General features: G+C 42.7%; 1 protein-coding gene across 2 annotated transcripts in view; it reads right to left on the minus strand.

Moving 5' to 3' along the window:
• Positions 1–20,533, minus strand: part of LOC126355137 (UNC93-like protein) — a 980,883-nt gene that overhangs the window by 620,663 nt on the left and 339,687 nt on the right. For both annotated transcript variants that reach the window (XM_050005321.1, XM_050005323.1), the window contains exon 5: positions 7,500–7,662. In XM_050005321.1, the coding sequence (XP_049861278.1) occupies positions 7,500–7,662 (163 nt within the window). The remainder of the gene's footprint in view (positions 1–7,499; positions 7,663–20,533) is intronic.

Raw genomic sequence — 20,533 nt, forward strand, 5'->3', positions numbered from 1 at the left:
CTCATCTCTACTTGCACACCTTCATCACTATCGAAAAAAGTCCTCGAAGGTATCCTTCAAGTTTTGGAAACAAATCGGATGGGGCCAAACGACGACTGTATGGAAGATGATCGATGACAGGGAGCACAAGGCGATGATTCATTACGGATGTCGCAGCATCCGTGTGTAGTCTGGCATTGTAATTCTGAAGGACGAACTCTTCAAATTCGTACTTTCAAATTTCTGTGGGTCTCACAGGCTCTGTCATTGTTACGTTACACAAAGCTACGGTACACGCTCCAATTCGAAGCCCTCTCGCGAGAGCGATGCAGGAAAGCCGATCGAGTAATACACGTGACATGTAATACGTTAAACGATATTGAGAAAAAAATAAAAAATTCCGAAACATTACTTTTCAGCACGCTCTCGTATTTATTGCATAAACTGTGTAAGTTTTGCGATATGTTTTGGCAATATGCTTCATTGATGAAGGTAATGACACCTGCTTAAGCGTATTATAAGCCAATAGCGAGAACATTTTTTGTAATGCGCTTCTCGTACTTCACATGCATGTATGGTATTGTTGTAACGATTTATATTTTTCTAAGCGTAGTCGGCTTCCGAAGAAGACAATAATTTGTCGAAACCGGTTAAGTGTACTGAAATACTGAAATCGTGCAGTTAACGATTGAATTTTGTTGTGAAAAAAGGATTCCCTGCTGAATATGTAAAATAACTCGTAAGAAAATAGGACAAATTCATAAATGGTAATTTAGATTTCATGAAACATAGACAAAAATTTCCACTGATTTTCAAAACCCATTTCGTTGTTCAGCCATTTGTCTCATTGAAAGAAACACATTTCCTTCACATCATCGTTACTTGTTTAAGTGAAAAGTTTTGTAACCATGCTTTCTTCACTTGAATAACGGGAGCCTAAAAGAGAGATCGTAACTGAAGCAAAAAGTATCGTACATTTGGTTTACAGCGTCAACAATGAACAGTTATGTCTCCTCCTCCTCCTCATACCCTTCGATGGACTGCGAAGAGGGCACGCACGTTTGCCAGCTTCAGAGTAAGAACGTTTTTTGTAGAAGACAGGAGACACCGAATAGAAGCAACATATTACGAGCAATTTAGTGCGTAGGTTATATAAAAACACCATTCCAAGAAAGCCATCTCGTATCTCATTTGAGCGATTCATGGCAGCCTTCAAAAACTTGTGTGATGTTGCCTCGAATATCTTCACCGAGATAAGCTCTCTGCCCTATGGTTAGCTGCCGACTGAACATGCCTCATAAATTTCTAATACTGGATATAATTAGACTGGGATTACATCGTCTGTGACAGAGTTGTAAATCGCTTTTCAAAATTCGATTTAGTTCTTCAGTCTTAAGCCCAATCGAATCCCATTGACATGAAATCCGACGGTACGTCTCGAAGATTGTGCTCAAGGAGAATGTAGACAGCTCTGAGTAGTGCCTATAGACTGTTTATCTGTTCGTTGATAGACTTCCGCCAAATTGTTCATTCCACCAGATCCAAATTTTTTTCAGCAGGTGGTGTCTTTCAGCTTATTAAAATATTGCTCTCTTTCTCTTCTTGTGTGGTACTAATCCATACGTATTTACCTAGCTACTAAGCCAAGCAACACAAATAATCGGCTTCAGCATATTATGAACTTTCGTTGGGTCGTACAGGTTCCTCTGTTATTCATTCTCGAGTCATAGTAAGTACCCTGTGTACCTCAAAACACTTACTAATAATCTAGCAGGGCACATTTTTCAACATCGGTTCAAGTTTTACGTTCTTCCAGATCCCTTTACCTGTCATGGCTGACTTGGCGACAGTTTTTAGGGAAGACAAAATCTTAAATTTTGGTATGGTTCGAAAAGGATGAATTAAACGAAATACTGAAAGTTTTGTATTAATGAAGAAGTGTGAGAATTATATGGAAATATAAATCACTCATAAAAGTTGGTGTCTTACTGGAAATAGTCTACGGTACTATGTAACAGATGACAAATGAAGCACCTTAGGTGAGTCTTTCAAAGTAACAAAAGTTACTAATGACAGTGTTGTCAACTCAGTTTTTATCTTGCGCCTACACAACACTTGGCAAGTACTTACGTCAGCTTCAGAGCCACTGCAGAATCTAAGAACCTTAAGAGTTCCAAATAAACATAAATGTCAGAATAAAAAGGCCTTACACATCCTACATAGCAAAAGTTACTAATGACACTGTTGTCAACTCAGTTTTTATCGTGCGCCTACACAATACTTGAAAAGTACTTGCGTCAGCTTCAGAGCCACTACAGAAGCTAAGAACTTCAAGAGTTACAAATAAACATGAATGTCAGAGTATGGATTCCTAACAGTTCCTACACAGGAACCATCGCCCAACAAAAAACAAGTTCTAATAAATAAATAAATAAGGAAAATGTAAAATATGCTCTGCCCGTCACATGCCATAGTCTTTTGAATCCAGACATTGCTATTAAGCAGCTTTAACACGACGTGGAAAGATGCATGCATCCGTTTTCCATCACTCCCTCTCCTCTGAATCGGCCTTTAATGCTTTTGCATTCCTCTTATTCTTGTCACGACCCGTTAACTCTTTGTGTTGTAAATTCTCTTAAGTTTTCTCTATTTCACGTTTATTTCTATGTGTTGAAACCACCATCAATAATACTAATATTAAGATACTTTCCAATCTTGCTTTGGAGCTTAAGTAACAGAAGTGCACTGGATGAACTGTTTCTCCAGTTTCGTCATATTTTACTTTGCTTGCATTTAAACCACTGTATTTAAGATTTAGCTGCTACTTTTCACTAAAAAAAAGAAAGAAAGTGCTTTCAAAGCTGTTTGTTTCGAGCCATAAATCGTTATCCTGTCATTTCGGAAAGCACACCTTCTCGATATCCGACCACAGGCGTTCTTCCTTTAAGTACTACGTATACACTAAAGAGGACCTGTCCATTTATACTGTAGTTTTTTCGACAAATAAAGCATTTATACGTAAGTCACTTGCTGTCCTGTGACCTTCCTCTCCAACATAACTACTAACTATACTCAACTAGTGGTTGTTGCTATACGCCTCGCTCCCCATTCCTCAATGAACTTGAAAATGTTAAGAGATTTTAATTATATACTCCGCCCGTGACATAGCTTAATTCAGCTTGACGTAATTAATTTTGGAATGAAAATGTATTGCACTGTAAACATTTCACTTCTTTTTTAATGACTGTTGCTCTGGTTCTACGCGCTTCAGTCTGGAACCGCGCGACCGCTACGGTCGCAGGTTCGAATCCTGCCTCGTGCACGGATGTGTGTGATGTCCTTGAGTTAGTTAGATTTATGTAGTTCTACGTTCTAGGGGACTGATGACCTCAGCTGTTGAGTCCCATAGTGGTCAGAGCCATTTGAACCATTTGTTGCTCTGGTATTCAAGTGGAAAAGCTGTACGAGTAAGTGTGATTCGTGAAGATAAGACATCATGGATGAATGACATCGTGAAAAAGGTTGAGTATGTCTGAAAATGCTAGAAGGGGCGAAGGGGAGGCGCATTTGAAATTTTCGCATGGGGCGGCAAAATCTCTGGAGTTGGCCCTACTTCCTATCCTGTAATTACCTCTTAACTTTTAATGAGTAGCATTTACTACGTGTACAGATTCAGGAAGATCTTCGTCAGTTTTAAGTCATTTTTTAATAACAGTAACCTCCACTGTTGCAGAAAGTTTTCCACGCTTGAGACAATTTGTTGCTTCCATTGCGTCACTCATCTCGAGTGTCTAATTCACAGGCAATAAAATCTACGTACATACTACATGTCCACAATTTTTGTTCTTTAGAAAATAATTTATATGTTTTTCTTTCCAACTATGCACCTTTATTTTCGGCTTAGTATAGTATCGTAAGGTGACAGATTCAATGACTGTCAATTTTGCACCTTAAGTAGATGAAAATATCACCTGACATACTTCAGCCATAATGAGGGTATTTGCCTACCAATTTGTAAAGTATGTACATTAGTTTGAAAAAGCCGTGATGCGAAGCAATAAAGGACACAGGTGTGGGGACAGTTTGCTGTGAAACACACAAGACCGAAAACTTCGGGGACTCTGAACCAGTGTCAAGTGTAGAACAGGGCTCATCACGCCGTGTACGGCGCCAAAACATGAAATTCGTGTGAACACTGCGTTCACTTTGGCTGACATTCAGCTAGGAATTAGCTGAAGAGTTGTTGAGCTCCGACAGAGGGGAAACGAAACAGTCACGTAGTTAATTGTTATTGCGAGAATTGAGAGGACACTGATGTACACGCGCTGCATCATCTATGCACGTGTATATCGCCATATTTTCCAGACAAGGGATGAAAGCCTATATTTTCACCTAACGAGTAACAGAGGACAGTTTCAGCTGATAAAATCATTAAAGATTTTGATTAGCTTTTTGTAGGATTTTCAGAGGGTGAGAGCAGCCATGCAGTCGAGAGCACATAACAGGTAATTGCCGCTAGCAGATGCATAACCTTGTTGGTTCAACAGCTTGCGTGCACTGTGATATCGCGCAACCTTGAGTAATCTTTTGCTCATCTTGTCACAAAAACTACGTATAGATCTCGTCTGTGTTTGTCTGTTCAGCAACGCATGGTAATGCGTAATTCTTCTTTTGACTTGACGTGTTATTTTGAGCATTGTGGTTGCTTAGGTCTTCTTGTGGAGTGTGTACCAGACTGACACTAACGGCTATGATCAGGCTATGTCTGTTTATGAACTGGATTTAACTCGTGATTAGGTGTTTCAAGTAGGTTCTTTATTCACCAAACAGACCTTGCACTTTTCATACCACTTCCAAACGTGAATTAAAGAAGCAATTTTTCTGTGATTATGTTGGGAGGAGCATGTGTTTCTACGTTAATCAGTTGAAGTGTGTAAGGCTTTTGTAAATTTTGAAGGTAATTAATAATTATAAAGTTAGAGTAAATTTCATATCTTCATTTACAAGTCACACCTTTCGTAAATTTAATTATCTGAAGCATCACTTTTATTAGAAAGCAAAAAAAAAAAAAATGGTGAGCATGGGACGTAGCCTAATGCCTGTGCGGGATACTTAAATCCTCTCCTACCTAATCCAATCCAGATTTTTCGATCAAAAGAAACATTTCTGCTCCTAGAAGATGCTCACAAAGAACAACTCTTGGATTCGTAAAGAATTTTTGGGTGAGTAAGGTAAGCCGCTTCGAGACGGTGCATATTCGAAATTTTATTCACTTGTTTTGTGCTGTCATTTAGGTGAAATATAACAACTATATACATTAAAGCATGAACTCTAAACTAGGAGATACTAAAATGAAACAAAATCTACCGTTTCGCTATATAATTAAGGATGTCCGTAGAACTACACGTAATAAGAGGAAGATTGCATTTGGGTAGAACAGTTTACAGGATGAACGGCCTGATGTCAGTGTCCAATGAGCACAATATCTGAGCTAAGATTACATTGTCATCATCAGTTGCGGTGACGAATTGAATGCCTAAGAGCTGGCGCTGGGTTTTGCCGTTTCCAAGATGCTCCTTTCCAGGCTTTGGGTCTTAACTATCCGTCCTTTGGCAAAGTAGCTTAAGTTAGTAAATTTACTCATTTGCAGCCATGTCGTCACTACTACGAGTCCATATTCGTCTCTGCTCCGCTTATGAACTGGGTGGCTGTAACTGAAGCGCAGCTACTCGCGGAGTGGCCTGTAATGTCGTACGGCAGCGAAATTTGATAGATGTGCTAAAGCGAAGATGAACAATCGATATACGCTGGAAAAAAAAATAGTTCCAATTTTGGCCACTAGCTGCAAAACTGCTGCTGTGCAGCATCTCGCCGGGTCTCCAGTGCTCCTATTGTACAAACAGTATAAGTAATGGTTAATAAGGACTTTCTCACTTGTCCCACCTTTCGTGCCCACGTCTCGTTCACCATCCATTTCCAAATGGAAACGTTGCTATACGTCTTTCTTGCTTACACAGCGCCATGTTTGCATGTGGTGGCCAAAATTGGAACAACTTTTTTCCGGCGTAAATCGATTCCGTAATAACGAATTAGAATACTGACCAAGTTTCGCTGCCACACGACAATTATAGCCCATCTGTGGAGCTGTGATGTACTTTAATTATAACTAACCCATACTTTCTCGCCGAGGCAAGTGCCCGCTATGCAACAAGTGGCACTCACCCTCGCGGTCGGCAGTGGTTGTAGTGTTTTAGCTCAGCAGTGTGTATTATAGAAATAATACCGAACGATAACAGAATTTCTTTTTCCATTGTGGGAAAAAGTCATGGACGTCGAGATACTGCCAGAGTAAAGGATACAGGGAGGATAATAGGCAGTTCTCCCCCTCCCCCACCCCTCTCCATGAACCATAGAACTTGCTGTTGGTGGGGAGGCTTGCGTGCCTCAGCGATACAGATAGCCGTACCGTAGGTGCAACCACAATGGAGGGGTGTCCGTTGAGAGGCCGGACAAACGTGTGCTTCCTGAAGAGGGACAGCAGGCTTTTCAGTAGTTACAGGGGCAACAGTCTGGATGACGGACTGATCTACCCTTGTAACACTAACCAAAACGGCCTTGCTGTGCTGGTACAGCGAACGGCTGAAAGCAAGGGGAAACTACAGCCGTAATTTTTCCCGAGGACATGTAGCTTTACTGAAGAAATAAAAACTTTAAGGTTCGCAGATGACATTGTGATTCTGTCAAAGACAGCAAAGGATTTGGAAGAGCAGTTGAACGGGATGGACAGTATCTTGAAAGGAGGATAAACATCAACAAAAGCGAAACGAGGATAATGGAAGGTAGTCAAGTTATCTCGGGCAATGCTGAGGGAATTAGATTTGGGAATGAAACACTTAAAGTAGTAAAGGAGTTTTGCTATTTGGGGAGCAAAATAACTGATGATGGCGGAAGTAGAAATGATATAAAATGTATACTGGCAATAGCAAGGAAAGTTTTTCTGGAGAAGAGAAATCTGTTATCATCGAGTACAGGTTTAAGTTTCAGGAAGTCGTTTCTGAGAGTATTTGTATGGAATGTAGCCATGTATGGAAGTGAAACATGGAGGATAAAGGGATCTGACAAGAAGAGAATAGAAGCTTTCGAAATGTGGTGCTACAGAAGAACGCTGAAGATTAGATGGGTAGGTCACGTAACTAATGAGGAAGTATTGAATAGAATTGGGGAGAAGAGGAGTTTGTGGCACAACTTGACTAGAAGAAGAAATCGGTTGGTAAGGCATGTTCTGAGGCATCAAGGGATCACCAATTTAGTATTGGAGGGCAGCGTGGAGAATACAAATCGTAGAGGGAAACCTAGAGATGAATACACTAAGCAGATTCAGAAGGATGTAGGCTGCAGTACGTACTGGGAGATGAAGCATCTTGCACAGGATAGAGTTGCATGGAGAGCTGCATCAAACCAGTCTCAGGACTGAAGACCACAACAGCAACAGCAATAGGCAGTTTGCTAGTGGAACTCACTGCGGTGAAATCAGCGCCGATGAACGCCTGCTCGAAGCCGAGGAAGATAATGATGGGCAGCATGAGCAGCTGGTCGCGCTCCTTGAGCAGCTTCAGCGTGATGGCGAGCAGCCCGAAGCCCGACAGTCCGGTGCCCGAGCCCTGCCGCTGGCCCTCCTTGTACCTGCAGACATTGTGAGCAGGTCACACTCCGTAGTCTTCTGCTGGCAGCACTCACCGAGTGAGAAAAGTAGCTGCAAAAAGCTACAAAAATTAATAGTAAGACTCAACCCAGCACGCAAAAATGTCAACTGAACATCTACGATCGTAAAATAGGATGTAAGAGGCCTGTTGAAAAAACTCCGGAACTTTGTCCACAAAATTGTTCTGCGCTTAAGTTCTACTTATTGTGCATGATATCCTTCAAAATACTTTCCTCCATAATTGATATACCACTCCCAAAGCCGTTTCTACTTTCGGAAGCAGTCTCTTGCTCGATCGTGCGAAGCGCCGTCTGCAAATTTTCTTTTTTCTCGACAATCGTTGCAAATCTTCGTCCTTTCAACAAGGTTTTCAACTTTGAGCATAAAAGGGAAGTCAGCAGGTGCTAGGTCTGGAGGAAGATGAGGCAGCACAACGATTTCGTTTTTCGTGTGACAGTCACGCACCAACAGGGATAAATGTGCCGGTGCGTTATCGTGAGGCAAGGGCCATGAATTGTCTCGCCAATTTTCAGAACTTTACCTTCCCACATTTTCTCGTCGGCGTAGCAACACGTCCCGATAGTACCATCGATTAACAGCTTGTCCCTGTGGCACGAATTCATGATAAACTAATCGTTCAAAGTCAAAGAAAACTATCAGTACGGCTTTGACATTTGACCCGACTTGACGAGCTTTTCTTGTTCTTAGAGAACCTTTCCCGACTCATTGTGAAGATTGAACCTTGATCTTAACATCACGACATTATATCTACGTCTCATTACCAGCACGATTGTCTTAAGGAAGGTCTCGTTCTCACTTGCGCGACCCGAGAGCTCTTCACAGGTTACTAGGCAAAGGTGTATCTGGTCTTGGTTCATGAGCAATGGGACGAAGTTGGCGGCAACATGAAGGAGTCCAAGATACTGTGCCAGGATGACATAATCCAACTGATATGTAAAATTCTTCTGCAATCTCTTGGGAAATCAGTCTTCGATGGTACGCACAATTTCGTCGACGTTCCTGACATGACCGTTGAAGGGAGACGTCGAAGGGCGTCATGAACGAAGGTCGTATATAACGACCGTCCGGCCATTTTTAGACCGTGGGAACCATTCATAACACCGACTGCTGCTTACACACCCATCACTGTATGCTTCCTGCATCATTTGGTGTGTCTCTGTAAAGTTTTTCTTGAGTTTCACGCAAAATTCATTGAAGGCGCTGTGATCATCTAGCTCTGCCATCTTGACATTCGCAAACTGTGAGACGCAATGTTCTACTCAATACAGCACTGAACAATATCCAACAGACATACAACAATGAAACTTTCAGCAGTTACACATTAAACACAGGCATGTGAAAGAATTTCAACTGCATTTCTCTCCAACACACCACTGGCGCGAAATTACGAATGTTCCGGAATTTTTTAACATACCTCGTACAGAACATTTGCTGTTTTTACACATTAAGACTCACAGAAAGGTTGACAGAATCGACATACATAGCTTAATACAGTGAAAAAGTGATGAACGAAACTGACTTTCGCATGCTGTGTGACTGCCAAGGAACACAGGTCGATAAAACATGGACCATACATAGAAAGAACTAATACAGTATACTACAGTAGGTAACCGAACGAAATGTGCAGTGGGAATTGACGGAAATGACACTGTTATTCGAAGACAATAATTTCACTGAAACCAAGATTTGTTATGGTCGTCTGGAGAGCGAAGAAGTCGGGATATACGTAGTTAAGAAACGGGTGCTGTGCAACGTGCTCCCATGCTGACCCCAAGGTTCGTAAGGAGATTTAAATCTTCATCCACAAACATACTCCGCATACCTCCGTACAGTGGACGGCGGTGGGTACCTTGCACTGCTACTAGTCGATTCCTTTCCTGTTCGACTCAAGAAGACAATGACTGAGAAACGACTGTCCGCAAGTCTCTGTACGAGCCTTAATTTGTCTCATCATATTTTCGAGGCCCTCACGCGAAATGAACTTTCGTGGCAGTAGAATCGGTTTGCAGTCGGCCTCAAATGCCGGTTCTCCACATTTCCGCAATAGTGCCTGGCGGAAAGAGCGTCGTCTTCCATCCAGTGATTTCCATTTCATTCATGAAGTGTTCCCGTAATACCTTCTTGTTGATCGATCCTACAGGTAACAAATCTAGGGTAGCGCACCTCTAAATTGCATCGATTGCTTAATCCGAGCTGGTAAGGGTCACAAAACACTCCAGTAGTGCTCTTGTTGGTGGGCATTCCATTCCGCCAGCATCGCAGTTTCCACCCACTGGACGGTCGTTGGTGCATTGGACGCGCTACAGTATGTCTCGCAAACGCATCCCAAATGGGATTTTAATCGGGAGAACGGGCAGTAGCCCCAGGAGCTGGTCCATCTATGCAGTGATGAGGTATTGAATTTTCATCCAAAGAAATGAAGTTCCGGTCGAATACACCACTGAAAAGACGAACGTTGGAAAGGAGTACAGTCCCACAATAACGTCGGCAGGTGATTGTACTATGTTTAAAGTTTTCGAGGGTGGTTCACCATTTCAGCCTTATTCTCACAACATCCTAACACGTAGAGCTTCAAAACAATCATGTTCGACAATATTCATGGGTGGATTAAGTGTTCCTACCTCATGCTGTTTCAGGGTCTGTCTAGAAGCACTTCTCATGCTAGAAAAGCACACCACTTCACTTCTCATTCGTCCACTCAGTATGATCTAACCCTGGCGTCTTTAATTTTGGCGGGCGTGGCACTCTGCGGGCGCGCTACTTGGTTTTGTCGATATCGATCTGATCATACACTCCTGGAAATGGAAAAAAGAACACATTGACACCGGTGTGTCAGACCCACCAGACTTGCTCCGGACACTGCGAGAGGGCTGTACAAGCAGTGATCACACGCACGGCACAGCGGACACACCAGGAACCGCGGTGTTGGCCGTCGAATGGCGCTAGCTGCGCAGCATTTGTGCACCGCCGCCGTCAGTGTCAGCCAGTTTGCCGTGGCATACGGAGCTCCATCGCAGTCTTTAACACTGGTAGCATGCCGCGACAGCGTGGACGTGAACCGTATGTGCAGTTGACGGACTTTGACGGAGAGTGTATAGTGGGCACGCGGGAGGCCGGATGGACGTACCGCCGAATTGCTCAACACGTGGGGCGTGAGGTTTCCACAGTACATCGATGTTGCCGCCAGTGGTCGGCGGAAGATGCACGTGCCCGTCGACCTGGGACCGGACCGCAGCGACGCACGGATGCACGCCAAGACCGTAGGATCCTACGCAGTGCCGTAGGGGACCGCACCGCCACTTCCCAGCACATTAGGGACACTGTTGCTCCTGGGGTTTCGGCGAGGACCATTCGCAACCGTCTCCATGAAGCTGGACTACGGTCCCGCACACCGTTAGGCCGTCTTCCGCTCACGCCCCAACACCGTGCAGCCCGCCTCTAGTGGTGTCGCGACAGGTGTGAATGGAGGGACGAATGGAGATGTGTCGTCTACAGCGATGAGAGTCGCTTCTGCCTTGGTGCCAATGATGGTCGTATGCGTGTTTGGCGCCGTGCAGGTGAGCGCCACAATCAGGACTGCATACGACCGAGGCACACAGGGCCAACATGGTGTGGGGAGCGATCCCCTACACTGGCCGTACACCTCTGGTGATTGTCGAGGGAACACTGAATAGTGCACGGTACATCCAAACCGTCATCGAACCCATCGTTCTACCATTCCTAGACCGGCAAGGGAATTTGCTGTTCCAACAGGACAATGCACGTCCGCATGTATCCCGTGCCACCCAACGTGCTCTAGAAGGTGTAAGTCAACTACCCTGGCCAGCAAGATCTCCGGATCTGTCCCCCACTGAGCATGTTTGGGACTGGATGAAGCGTCGTCTCACGCGGTCTGCACGTCCAGCACGAACGCTGGTCCTACTGAGGCGCCAGGTGGAAATGGCATGGCAAGCCGTTCCACAAGACTACATCCAGCATCTCTACGATTGTCTCCATGGGAGAATAGCAGCCTGCAGTGCTGCAAAAGTTGCATATACACTGTACTAGTGCCGATATTATGCATGCTCTGTTGCCTGTGTCTATGTGCCTGTGGTTCTGTCAGTGTGATCATGTGATGTATCTGACCCCAGGAATGTGTCAATAAAGTTTCCCCTTCCTGGGACAATGAATTCACGGTGTTCTTATTTCAATTTCCAGGAGTGTATGTCGGGAGCTAGGGTCTTTGGTCAAGGCGTGTGTTGTTTGTTTGGTGGGCAGTTCGTGCGGACAGTTAAATGGAGGGCACGTGGGCTGACAAGTTGTTGGTTTTGGGGGACTGCTGCTGTCCGGTACGGGCCTCGAGAAAGCGTGAGTGGTTAAATCAGAAGGAGGCTGCCTTGCTGGTTGGATTAAGTATTGAAAGTTGCGAGTTGTGGGAAAAGCAGCGGACATCGCGTGCAACCTGGTCGGCTAGTTCCCGGCCTACTCTGCAAGCTTGAATTCTTTCGTATCTCGAAGACCGCCTGTACGGACTGGGGGGCAATAACGTCCCGGCTTGGAATCCTGGGAGTCACGGTTCCTTCACACCTGAGTCGAGATAAGTGTTCTTGTTGTTATTGGTGCCTGTTATTGTAATGCCTTTTATTGTCACACCACGTCTTCGTTAATATGGCATTAGACACGTTACACTAAGGCGTCTCCTAGTGATTGTGTGTATGGCCACCAGTTAATGTAACCGATGTAATTTTTTTGTTCCAGGCTACATTCGCTACTAGTCTACAAGCATTCTCTGCTGTAGACTGAGTTGAACAAGTTGAAATTCGAACATAGTTTGTGTCTAGGGGAAGGGACCCTTTGTAGGTGAGTATGCCCTACTCATTACATTAGCAAAAGTGATATTTCAGCCTTTTAACTTTTAAGTAATTTTAAGGAGTGTTAAGCTTGTAGACTGTATATGAAGTCGCTTCCGCAATAAGTTAGTATCGGCTACACCCTAGGCCCCCTCGTCTGTAAACCTATTTGAGTAGATTACTGTTCTCTTCTCTTGCATATTGGCAGGGTAGTTTTTCCAGCGAACGAAGCGTTCTTGTTCCCCGGCAGTAGTCAGAGACTCGTTTTTCTTCTACTGTGCCGGCCGCAGTGGAAGAGTGGTTCTAGGTGCTTCAGTCTGGAGCAGCGCTGCCGCTACGGTCGCAGGGTCGAATCTTGCCTCGGGCATGGATGTGCGTGATGTCCTTATGTTAGCTAGGTTTAAGTAGTTCTAAGTGTAAGGGACTGATGACCTCATATGTTATGTCCCATAGTGCTCAGAGCCATTTGAACCATCTGCTGCAGCGATCTTCTGTCGTTGCACGACGTCTAGATTTGCCCGAAATCTGGTATATCTACCAGCGCACAATGTTGGTTCAAGTTAAGTTGATCGTTTGTAAGTGCCACGGCAGAGTGTCACTAATTAATTGGGAACTTTAAATGTATCCAATTTATGAAATCTGTAAGCAGACAAGCATTGAAGCGTATTCTGCAAGGATGAAGTTACTTCTCACTATACCCGCTCTTTAACACCTCGTGAAACCTTGCAACCTAATTACTACTTCTGAAGCGTTTTAAGTTTTAAGGCCTTTTTCTTTGATCCACAGTGATCAGCTAGATGCCCCCATTGTAAACCTTGCCTACTTATTGCAAGGCTCTGATAGGCGCCTTCTGTATTCGCCAGCTCATTTTGAATGTTGGGGGACTATATATTCATTTAAGGTGATTGTCAATGTTTCTGCTGGTGTGTACCAGTTGGTATTCGCATTTAAATTGCTCGCCTTCACGCCTGATCTTGTATTTTGGGGGGATTGCATATTTATTTAAGGGTCATTGTCTGTCTTTCTGCTGGTGTGTACCGGTTGGCAATCACATATGAACTGTTTGTCTTCCCAGCTTATCTAGTATTTCGGGAGATTGTATATTTCTACATCTACATCTACATTTCCTGCATCATTTGGTGTGTCTCTGTAAAGTTTCTCATGAGTTTCACGCAAAATTCAATGCAGGCGCGTTGCTCATCTAGCTCTGCTATCTTGACATTCGCAAACTGTGTGACGCATTGTTCTACTCAATAGAGCACTGAACAATATCTAACAGACATACAACAATGAAACTTTCAGCAGTTACACATTAAACACTGGCGCGAAATTACGAACGTTCCGGAATTTTTTAACAGACCTCGTACAGAACATATGCTGTTTTTACAAATTAAGACTCACAGAAAGGTTGACAGAATCGACATACATAGCGTAATACAGTGAAAAACTGAAGAACGAAACTGACTTTCGCACGCTATGTAACTGCCAAGTAACACAGGTCGATAAAACATGGACCATACATAGAAAGAACTGATACAGTATACTGCAAGAGGTAACCGAACGAAATACGCAGTGGGAAATGACGGGAAATGACACTGTTATTCGAAGACAATAATTTCATTGAAACCACGATTTGATATGGTCGTCTGGAGACCGAAGAAGTCAGGATATACGTAGTTCAGAAACGGGTGTCGTCACGGAGGGCAGTATATTCTCTGCAACGTGCTCCCATGCTGACCCCAAGGTTCGTGAGTTTCTAGTATTTCATTTTTCTTGGGTCATTGTAGATTGTATATTGTATTGCTGAAGGGAATTTATCAAGGCTTATTCATTGATAATGGCTTTCCAACAGCGTCAGTCTTTGGTGTGACTCGTTATCCTTTCTGTATTTGGGATGGGCGCTATCCATTTCTTTAACTTGTTATCCATGCTTAGTACATTTAGTAGCTGTCATTTGTAATTCACTTTATTGATGATACTCCGTTTGTTGAACCCGCTCGTAGTCACACCTAGTTGGTGTGACTTGTTACTTGTATATGGGAACTGGATATTCCTGGTTTAGAGCTCTGTTCTTAATGGTGCAAACTGTTAGCGTTTGCTGTTACTGAATTGATCTTGTTCAGGTCCTTTAAATTATTGTGAGCGTTGTAATTCTTGTAACAAGGTTCATCAACTGTAATTGTAATAATTGTTATCAAGCACTGAAGTGTCTGCCATGAAATAACAAATGGCGATATATATGGGTATTTAAGGAGATGGGACCTGGATAAACTGAAAGAACCAGAGGTTGTACAGAGTTTTAGGGAGAGCATAAGGGAACAATTGACAGGAATGGGGGAACGCATTACAGTAGAAGAAGAATGGGTAGCTTTTAGGGATGAAGTAGTGAAGGCAGCCGAGGATCAAGTAGGTAAAAAGATGAGGGCTAGTAGAAATCCTTGGGTGACAGAAGAAATATTGAATTTAATTGATGAAAGGAGAAAATATAAAAATGCAGTAAATGAAGCAGGCAAAAAGGAATACAGACGTCTCAAAAATGAGATCGACAGGAAGTGCAAAATGGCTAAGCAGGGATGGCTAGAGGACAAGTGTAAGGATGTAGAGGCTTATCTCACTAGGGGTAAGATAGATACTGCCTACAGGAAAATTAAAGAGACCTTTGGAGATAAGAGAACCACTTGTATGAATATCGAGAGCTCAGATGGAAACCCAGTTCTAAGCAAAGAAGAGGAAGCAGAAAGGTGGAAGGAGTATATAGAGGGTCTATACAAGGGCGATGTACTTGAGGACAACATTATGGAATTGGAAGAGGAGGTAGATGAAGATGAAATGGGAGATACGATACTGCGTGAAGAGTTTTACAGAGCACTGAAAGACCTGAGTCGAAACAAGGCCCCTGGAGTAGACAATATTCCATTAGAACTACTGACGGTCTCGGGAGAGCCAGTCCTGACAAAACTCTACCATCTGGTGAGCAAGATGTATGAGACAGGCGAAATACCCTCAGACTTCAAGAAGAGTACAATAATTCCAATCCCAAAGAAAGCAGGTGTTGACAGATGTGAAAATTACCGAACTTTCAGTTTAATAAGTCACAGCTGCAAAATACTAACACGAATTCTTTACAGACGAATGGAAAAACTAGTAGAAGCCGACCTCGGGGAAGATCAGTTTGGCTTCCGTAGAAATGTTGGAACATGTGAGGCAATACAGACCCTACGACTTATCTTAGAGGAAGGATTAAGGAAGGGCAAACCTACGTTTCTAGAATTTGTAGATTTAGAGAAAGCTTTTGAGAATGTTGACTGGAATACTCTCTTTCAGATTCTGAAGGTGGCAGGGGTAAAATACAGGGAGCGAAAGGCTATTTACAATTTGTACAGAAACCAGATGGCAGTTATAAGAGTCGAGGGGCATGAAAGGGAAGCAGTGGTTGGGAAGGGAGTGAGACAGGGTTGTAGTCTCTCCCCGATGTTATTCAATCTGTATATTGAGCAAGCAGTAAACGAAACAAAAGAAAAATTTGGAGTAGGTATTAAAATCCATGGAAAATAAATAAAAACTTTGAGGATCGCCGATGACATCGTAATTCTGTCAGAGACAGCAAAGGACTTGGAAGAGCAGTTGAACGCAATGGATAGTGTCTTGAAAGGAGGATATAAAATGAACATCAACAAAAGCAAAACGAGGATAAAGGAATGTAGTCGAATTTAGTCGGGTGATGTTGAAGGAATTAGATTAGGAAATGGGACACTTAAAGTAGTAAAGGAGTTTAGCTATTTGGGGAGCAAAATAACTGATGATGGTCGAAATAGAGAGGATATAAAATGTAGACTGGCAATGGCAAGGAAAGAGTTTCTGAAGAAGAGAAATTTGTTAACATCGAGTATAGATTTAAGTGTCAGGAAGTCATTTCTGAAAGTGTTTGTGTGGAGTGTGGCCATGTATGGAAGTGAAACATGGACGATAAATAGTTTGGACAAGAAGAGTATAGAAGCTTACGAAATGTGGTGTTACAGAGGAATGCTGAAGATTAAATCGATAGATCACATAACTAATGAGGAAGTATTGAATAGGATTGGGGAGAAGAGCAGTTTGTGGCACAACTTGACCAGAAGAAGGGATCGGTTGGTAGGACATGTTCTGAGGCATCAAGGGATCACCAATTTAGTATTGGAGGGCACCGTGGAGGATAAAAATCGTAGAGGGAGACCAAGAGATGAATACAGTAAGCATATTCAGAAGGATGTAGGTTGCAGTAGGTACTGGGAGATGAAGAAGCTTGCACAGGATAGAGTAGTATGGAGAGCTGCATGAAACCAGTCTCAGGACTAAAAACCACAACAATAACATGGGTCTATCTTCATGTGCTTTCATTAAAATTATCCCAACCCTTGTTGTGAGGTATCAGTGATCTTGGTTCCGTTGCAGTCGTGTCGCCGATATCCAGGTGACAACGGAACACGATGTACTGGTCATCGGGCGCAGAGACCACCACTATGCAAGCTCCGTGCCACTGTGGAGAGTGAAAGTGCGTGTCTGGCAGTCCTGTTAAATGTGGCTTCTATTACCCCGCTATTTGACGTGGATCCCTTCTTGCCCGCTGCTCAATGGAGCGCTTATCTGCTGCAGTAGTTGAAAGTCGTCGAACACCTCTACTCCTTCAGGCTGCAGTCCATGCGGTTCAGAGCGCTCCTCATGTACGTAAGACTTTGCTGTGAGGAATACAAAACTTCTGGGCTACACTCGCTGCACTTCATCTTTCTTCCAGTTTCCCGATGACTCTGCGCCAGTCGGCCGGATCAGCCGTGTGGTTCTAGGCGCTACTGTCTGGAACCGAGCAACTGCTACGATCGCAGGTTCGAATCCTGCCTCTGGCGTGGATGTGTGTGGTGTCCTTAGGTTAGTTAGGTTTAATTAGTTCTAAGTTCTAGGCAACTGATGACCTCAGAAGTTAAGTCGCATAGTGCTCAGAGCCCTTTGAGTCATTTGATTCTGCTCCGTGTGAAATCAACCAAACGTTTTCTGCGGATCATATTGTAATGTATAACACCACTACTGCTCTCTGACAGACGCACGCTCCCTTTTCCAGTTTTTTCAAAATCGCAGTATTACGGGGCGAGCCCCATTGGGCACTATAGCCACGTTCACCTCAAGCCGTGTGGCAATATGGTTCAAATGGATCTAAGCACTGTGGGACTATCTGAGGTCATCAGTCCCCTAGACTTAGAACGACTTAACCCTAACTTACCTAAGGACATCACACACATCCTTGCCCGAGGCAGGATTCGAACCTGCGACCGTAGCAGCAGCGCGATTCCGGACTGCGCGCCTAGAACCACTCGGCTACAGGGCCGACAAGCCGTGTGACGTCCGATTTTCTGCGCACGACTGGGAGATCTTTCGCAAAGTGCTCCGCCACTTTCACTCATTTCCAAAGAGTGGTTAATGTGTTAAGTTACGAAATGTACCTGGTCTTAAGTTTTGTAAAGTAGTGTAATACCAAAAAAGACGTAAAAAAGTTTAGGCGAACCACCCGTCGCAACACCTGTGATTTAAATCATACTGAGGCCTGCTGAAATGTTGTAATCAAACACGTACATTAGATACTGTAATTACACTCTTACACATTTCCCCTCCAGCATGGAACTATCACAAGCACCGTAAATTTCTGTCACAGGCGTGTGTGTCCTTTTACTTGGTGTCTTCGAAATTCGCGCTTCTAGTATTGCATGCAAGTTCACTGTATATTTTTAGCTTCTGCGCTCAAATCTAATCAGGCGGTCTATATCGCACTGTGTAGTCAGTCATCATGAAAGGTATAACGTTCTTTCGAGAGGATATTATTGCAGACTTAACATCAGGCCGGTGTCGAGACTCTTACATTGAAAAGGAACCAGTGCGATGTTCACGCTACTCGATTTATTGGTACTACAGCTAACTTAATTTGTTTGACAAAACGGGAATTTGAGCGTCACTCCTCTTGACTGCTAGTTCCGATATAGTCATTATGTGTTTCTAAACCACTCCATTTTCATTTCGGCCGATATGTTATCTATAATCTTACCGTATATGGCAAATAAGAGAATAAGATGGCTAACTTACAGGCGTCTATGCGTATATTTTGTTCCACGTGGCTGTTGAACCTATAGAACCACGAACTTATTATGCTGATACCACCCATTCTTCCTTGTCTGCAACGAAGTATTCTGTAATATTGGTGGAAGGTATTCTGTTGGGAACGTTACATACTTTTTGACATTCAGTGTCCATACAATGAAGTATTATACAAAGAGCCGACTGTTCTCCACTACATATTTGCACTGCATAGATGCTAACGGTCCACTTCGTTAAGTGTAATATTATTTACCAGTAGAAGTAGACACCATACTGTCGCAACGTGTACTTCAATAACAGCAATAATAATAATAATAATAATAATAATAATAATAATAATAGTAATAACAATAAAAAATAATAACATCTTGCACTAGAATAATGCGTCAAACTTAATTTAGGTTAGAATCACCTCAGATGTAACTGTCGCAGTTTGTCGAGGTAACTTCTTCTATCTAAAAAGAGCATACATCATGCTCTTATACCATCTACTGGAAACGCTGAGTGAGCTAACTTCTTCGAGACCCTTTCATTGCTTATATTTTGTGAAAAATAACACTTGAGGAAAGAGCATCTGCTCTAAAAAGCGCTGTATACTTCATTTCATTATGAGTTACATAATTAATCGTAAAGTGTTTGTCTATGTGCTGCGCTGTGCCAAAAAGACAGTGTGTCGACAGTTTACCTAGAACTATAAGCTGTCATTTGTTTGAAGAAATTCTGCACCAGAATTCCTTCCTAAAGCGTAAGTGCAGACAACCTTGTCGGTAGGGCATCCATAGCTATGAGTATATTAATAAACAGCTTCAGCTGAAGCGGTTTGCTAATGCCCAAGATCAAGCCTAAGTGTTGAGATTTCTGTACTAAAGAACTACCGCTAATCAATAAAAATAAATAGTGACAAATGACCAATGATGAACAAAATAAGCCAGCAGCGATTGTACTAGACCTTATGAAGTATCAGAGACAAACTTAGTAATTTTGAGGCCATGAACACGGAACGACGTATAATTTTGTCATTATCGCTTGACCTCAAGTTTATGTACAGCAATATAAATGACCAGCGTGTAGTTGTAGAAGAACGTAACGACACATAAGTTCAGAAACATATATCATATTGACCGGCTTTCACGATTATTTCCTGAAGAAACTAAGAAAGAAGCTTTAAGTAACCAAATGAAGCCTGCAGAATCGTCTGCAGCATATATGTAAGAAATAACAAATATACAGAACGCAAAACTATGACACTAAAAATCTTGCTATATAGAGCCAAATCACTAATCCGAAACATGAGAAACAAATAACGAATTTCTGAGGAAAACTGAAGCCATTGTCCATAGGCATGATTTGGATGAAAATGAAATCTCAGAGGTTTCATCAGCCAACTGAACAAAAATATGTCACTTCCGGGAATAAATAATTAAAGCTTTTCGTTTATATGCACGGAATAAATGACGGCAGGGTTACGAAATGCTTCTTCAGTTTCCTCAACTGAATGTAACTTAAGAAAAATTAAATACTAGAAACTTAAATACATATTCAGGAATCTGAGATGTCATACTACTTTGTGCTTTCAGAATAGTTGTCTCAAATTATCGATTTGATGACAATTTTAGAACTGGACACAACAGAACTCGATTGAAGAAGCGAAGAGAATCCTCACTCAGAAAACAGAGGCTTTTTTGAGAAAAAGAGAAGAAACTAAGCAGGTAGTAAGTGCAAACCTACTTTTCACATACACGGAACAATACGTAAAAGAATTTAAGGAAATTTATCATTTAAACGTGTAAGGGAATTATCTTGCAGATGATTTATGAAGCATTGTCAGCAACAAAACACATTATCAGCCAAGACAAATTTTCAAGAAGCATGATTATTGGCCAAC

The sequence above is a fragment of the Schistocerca gregaria genome, chromosome 3 (assembly GCF_023897955.1).
Source record: "Schistocerca gregaria isolate iqSchGreg1 chromosome 3, iqSchGreg1.2, whole genome shotgun sequence".
Taxonomy (NCBI): domain Eukaryota; kingdom Metazoa; phylum Arthropoda; class Insecta; order Orthoptera; family Acrididae; genus Schistocerca; species Schistocerca gregaria.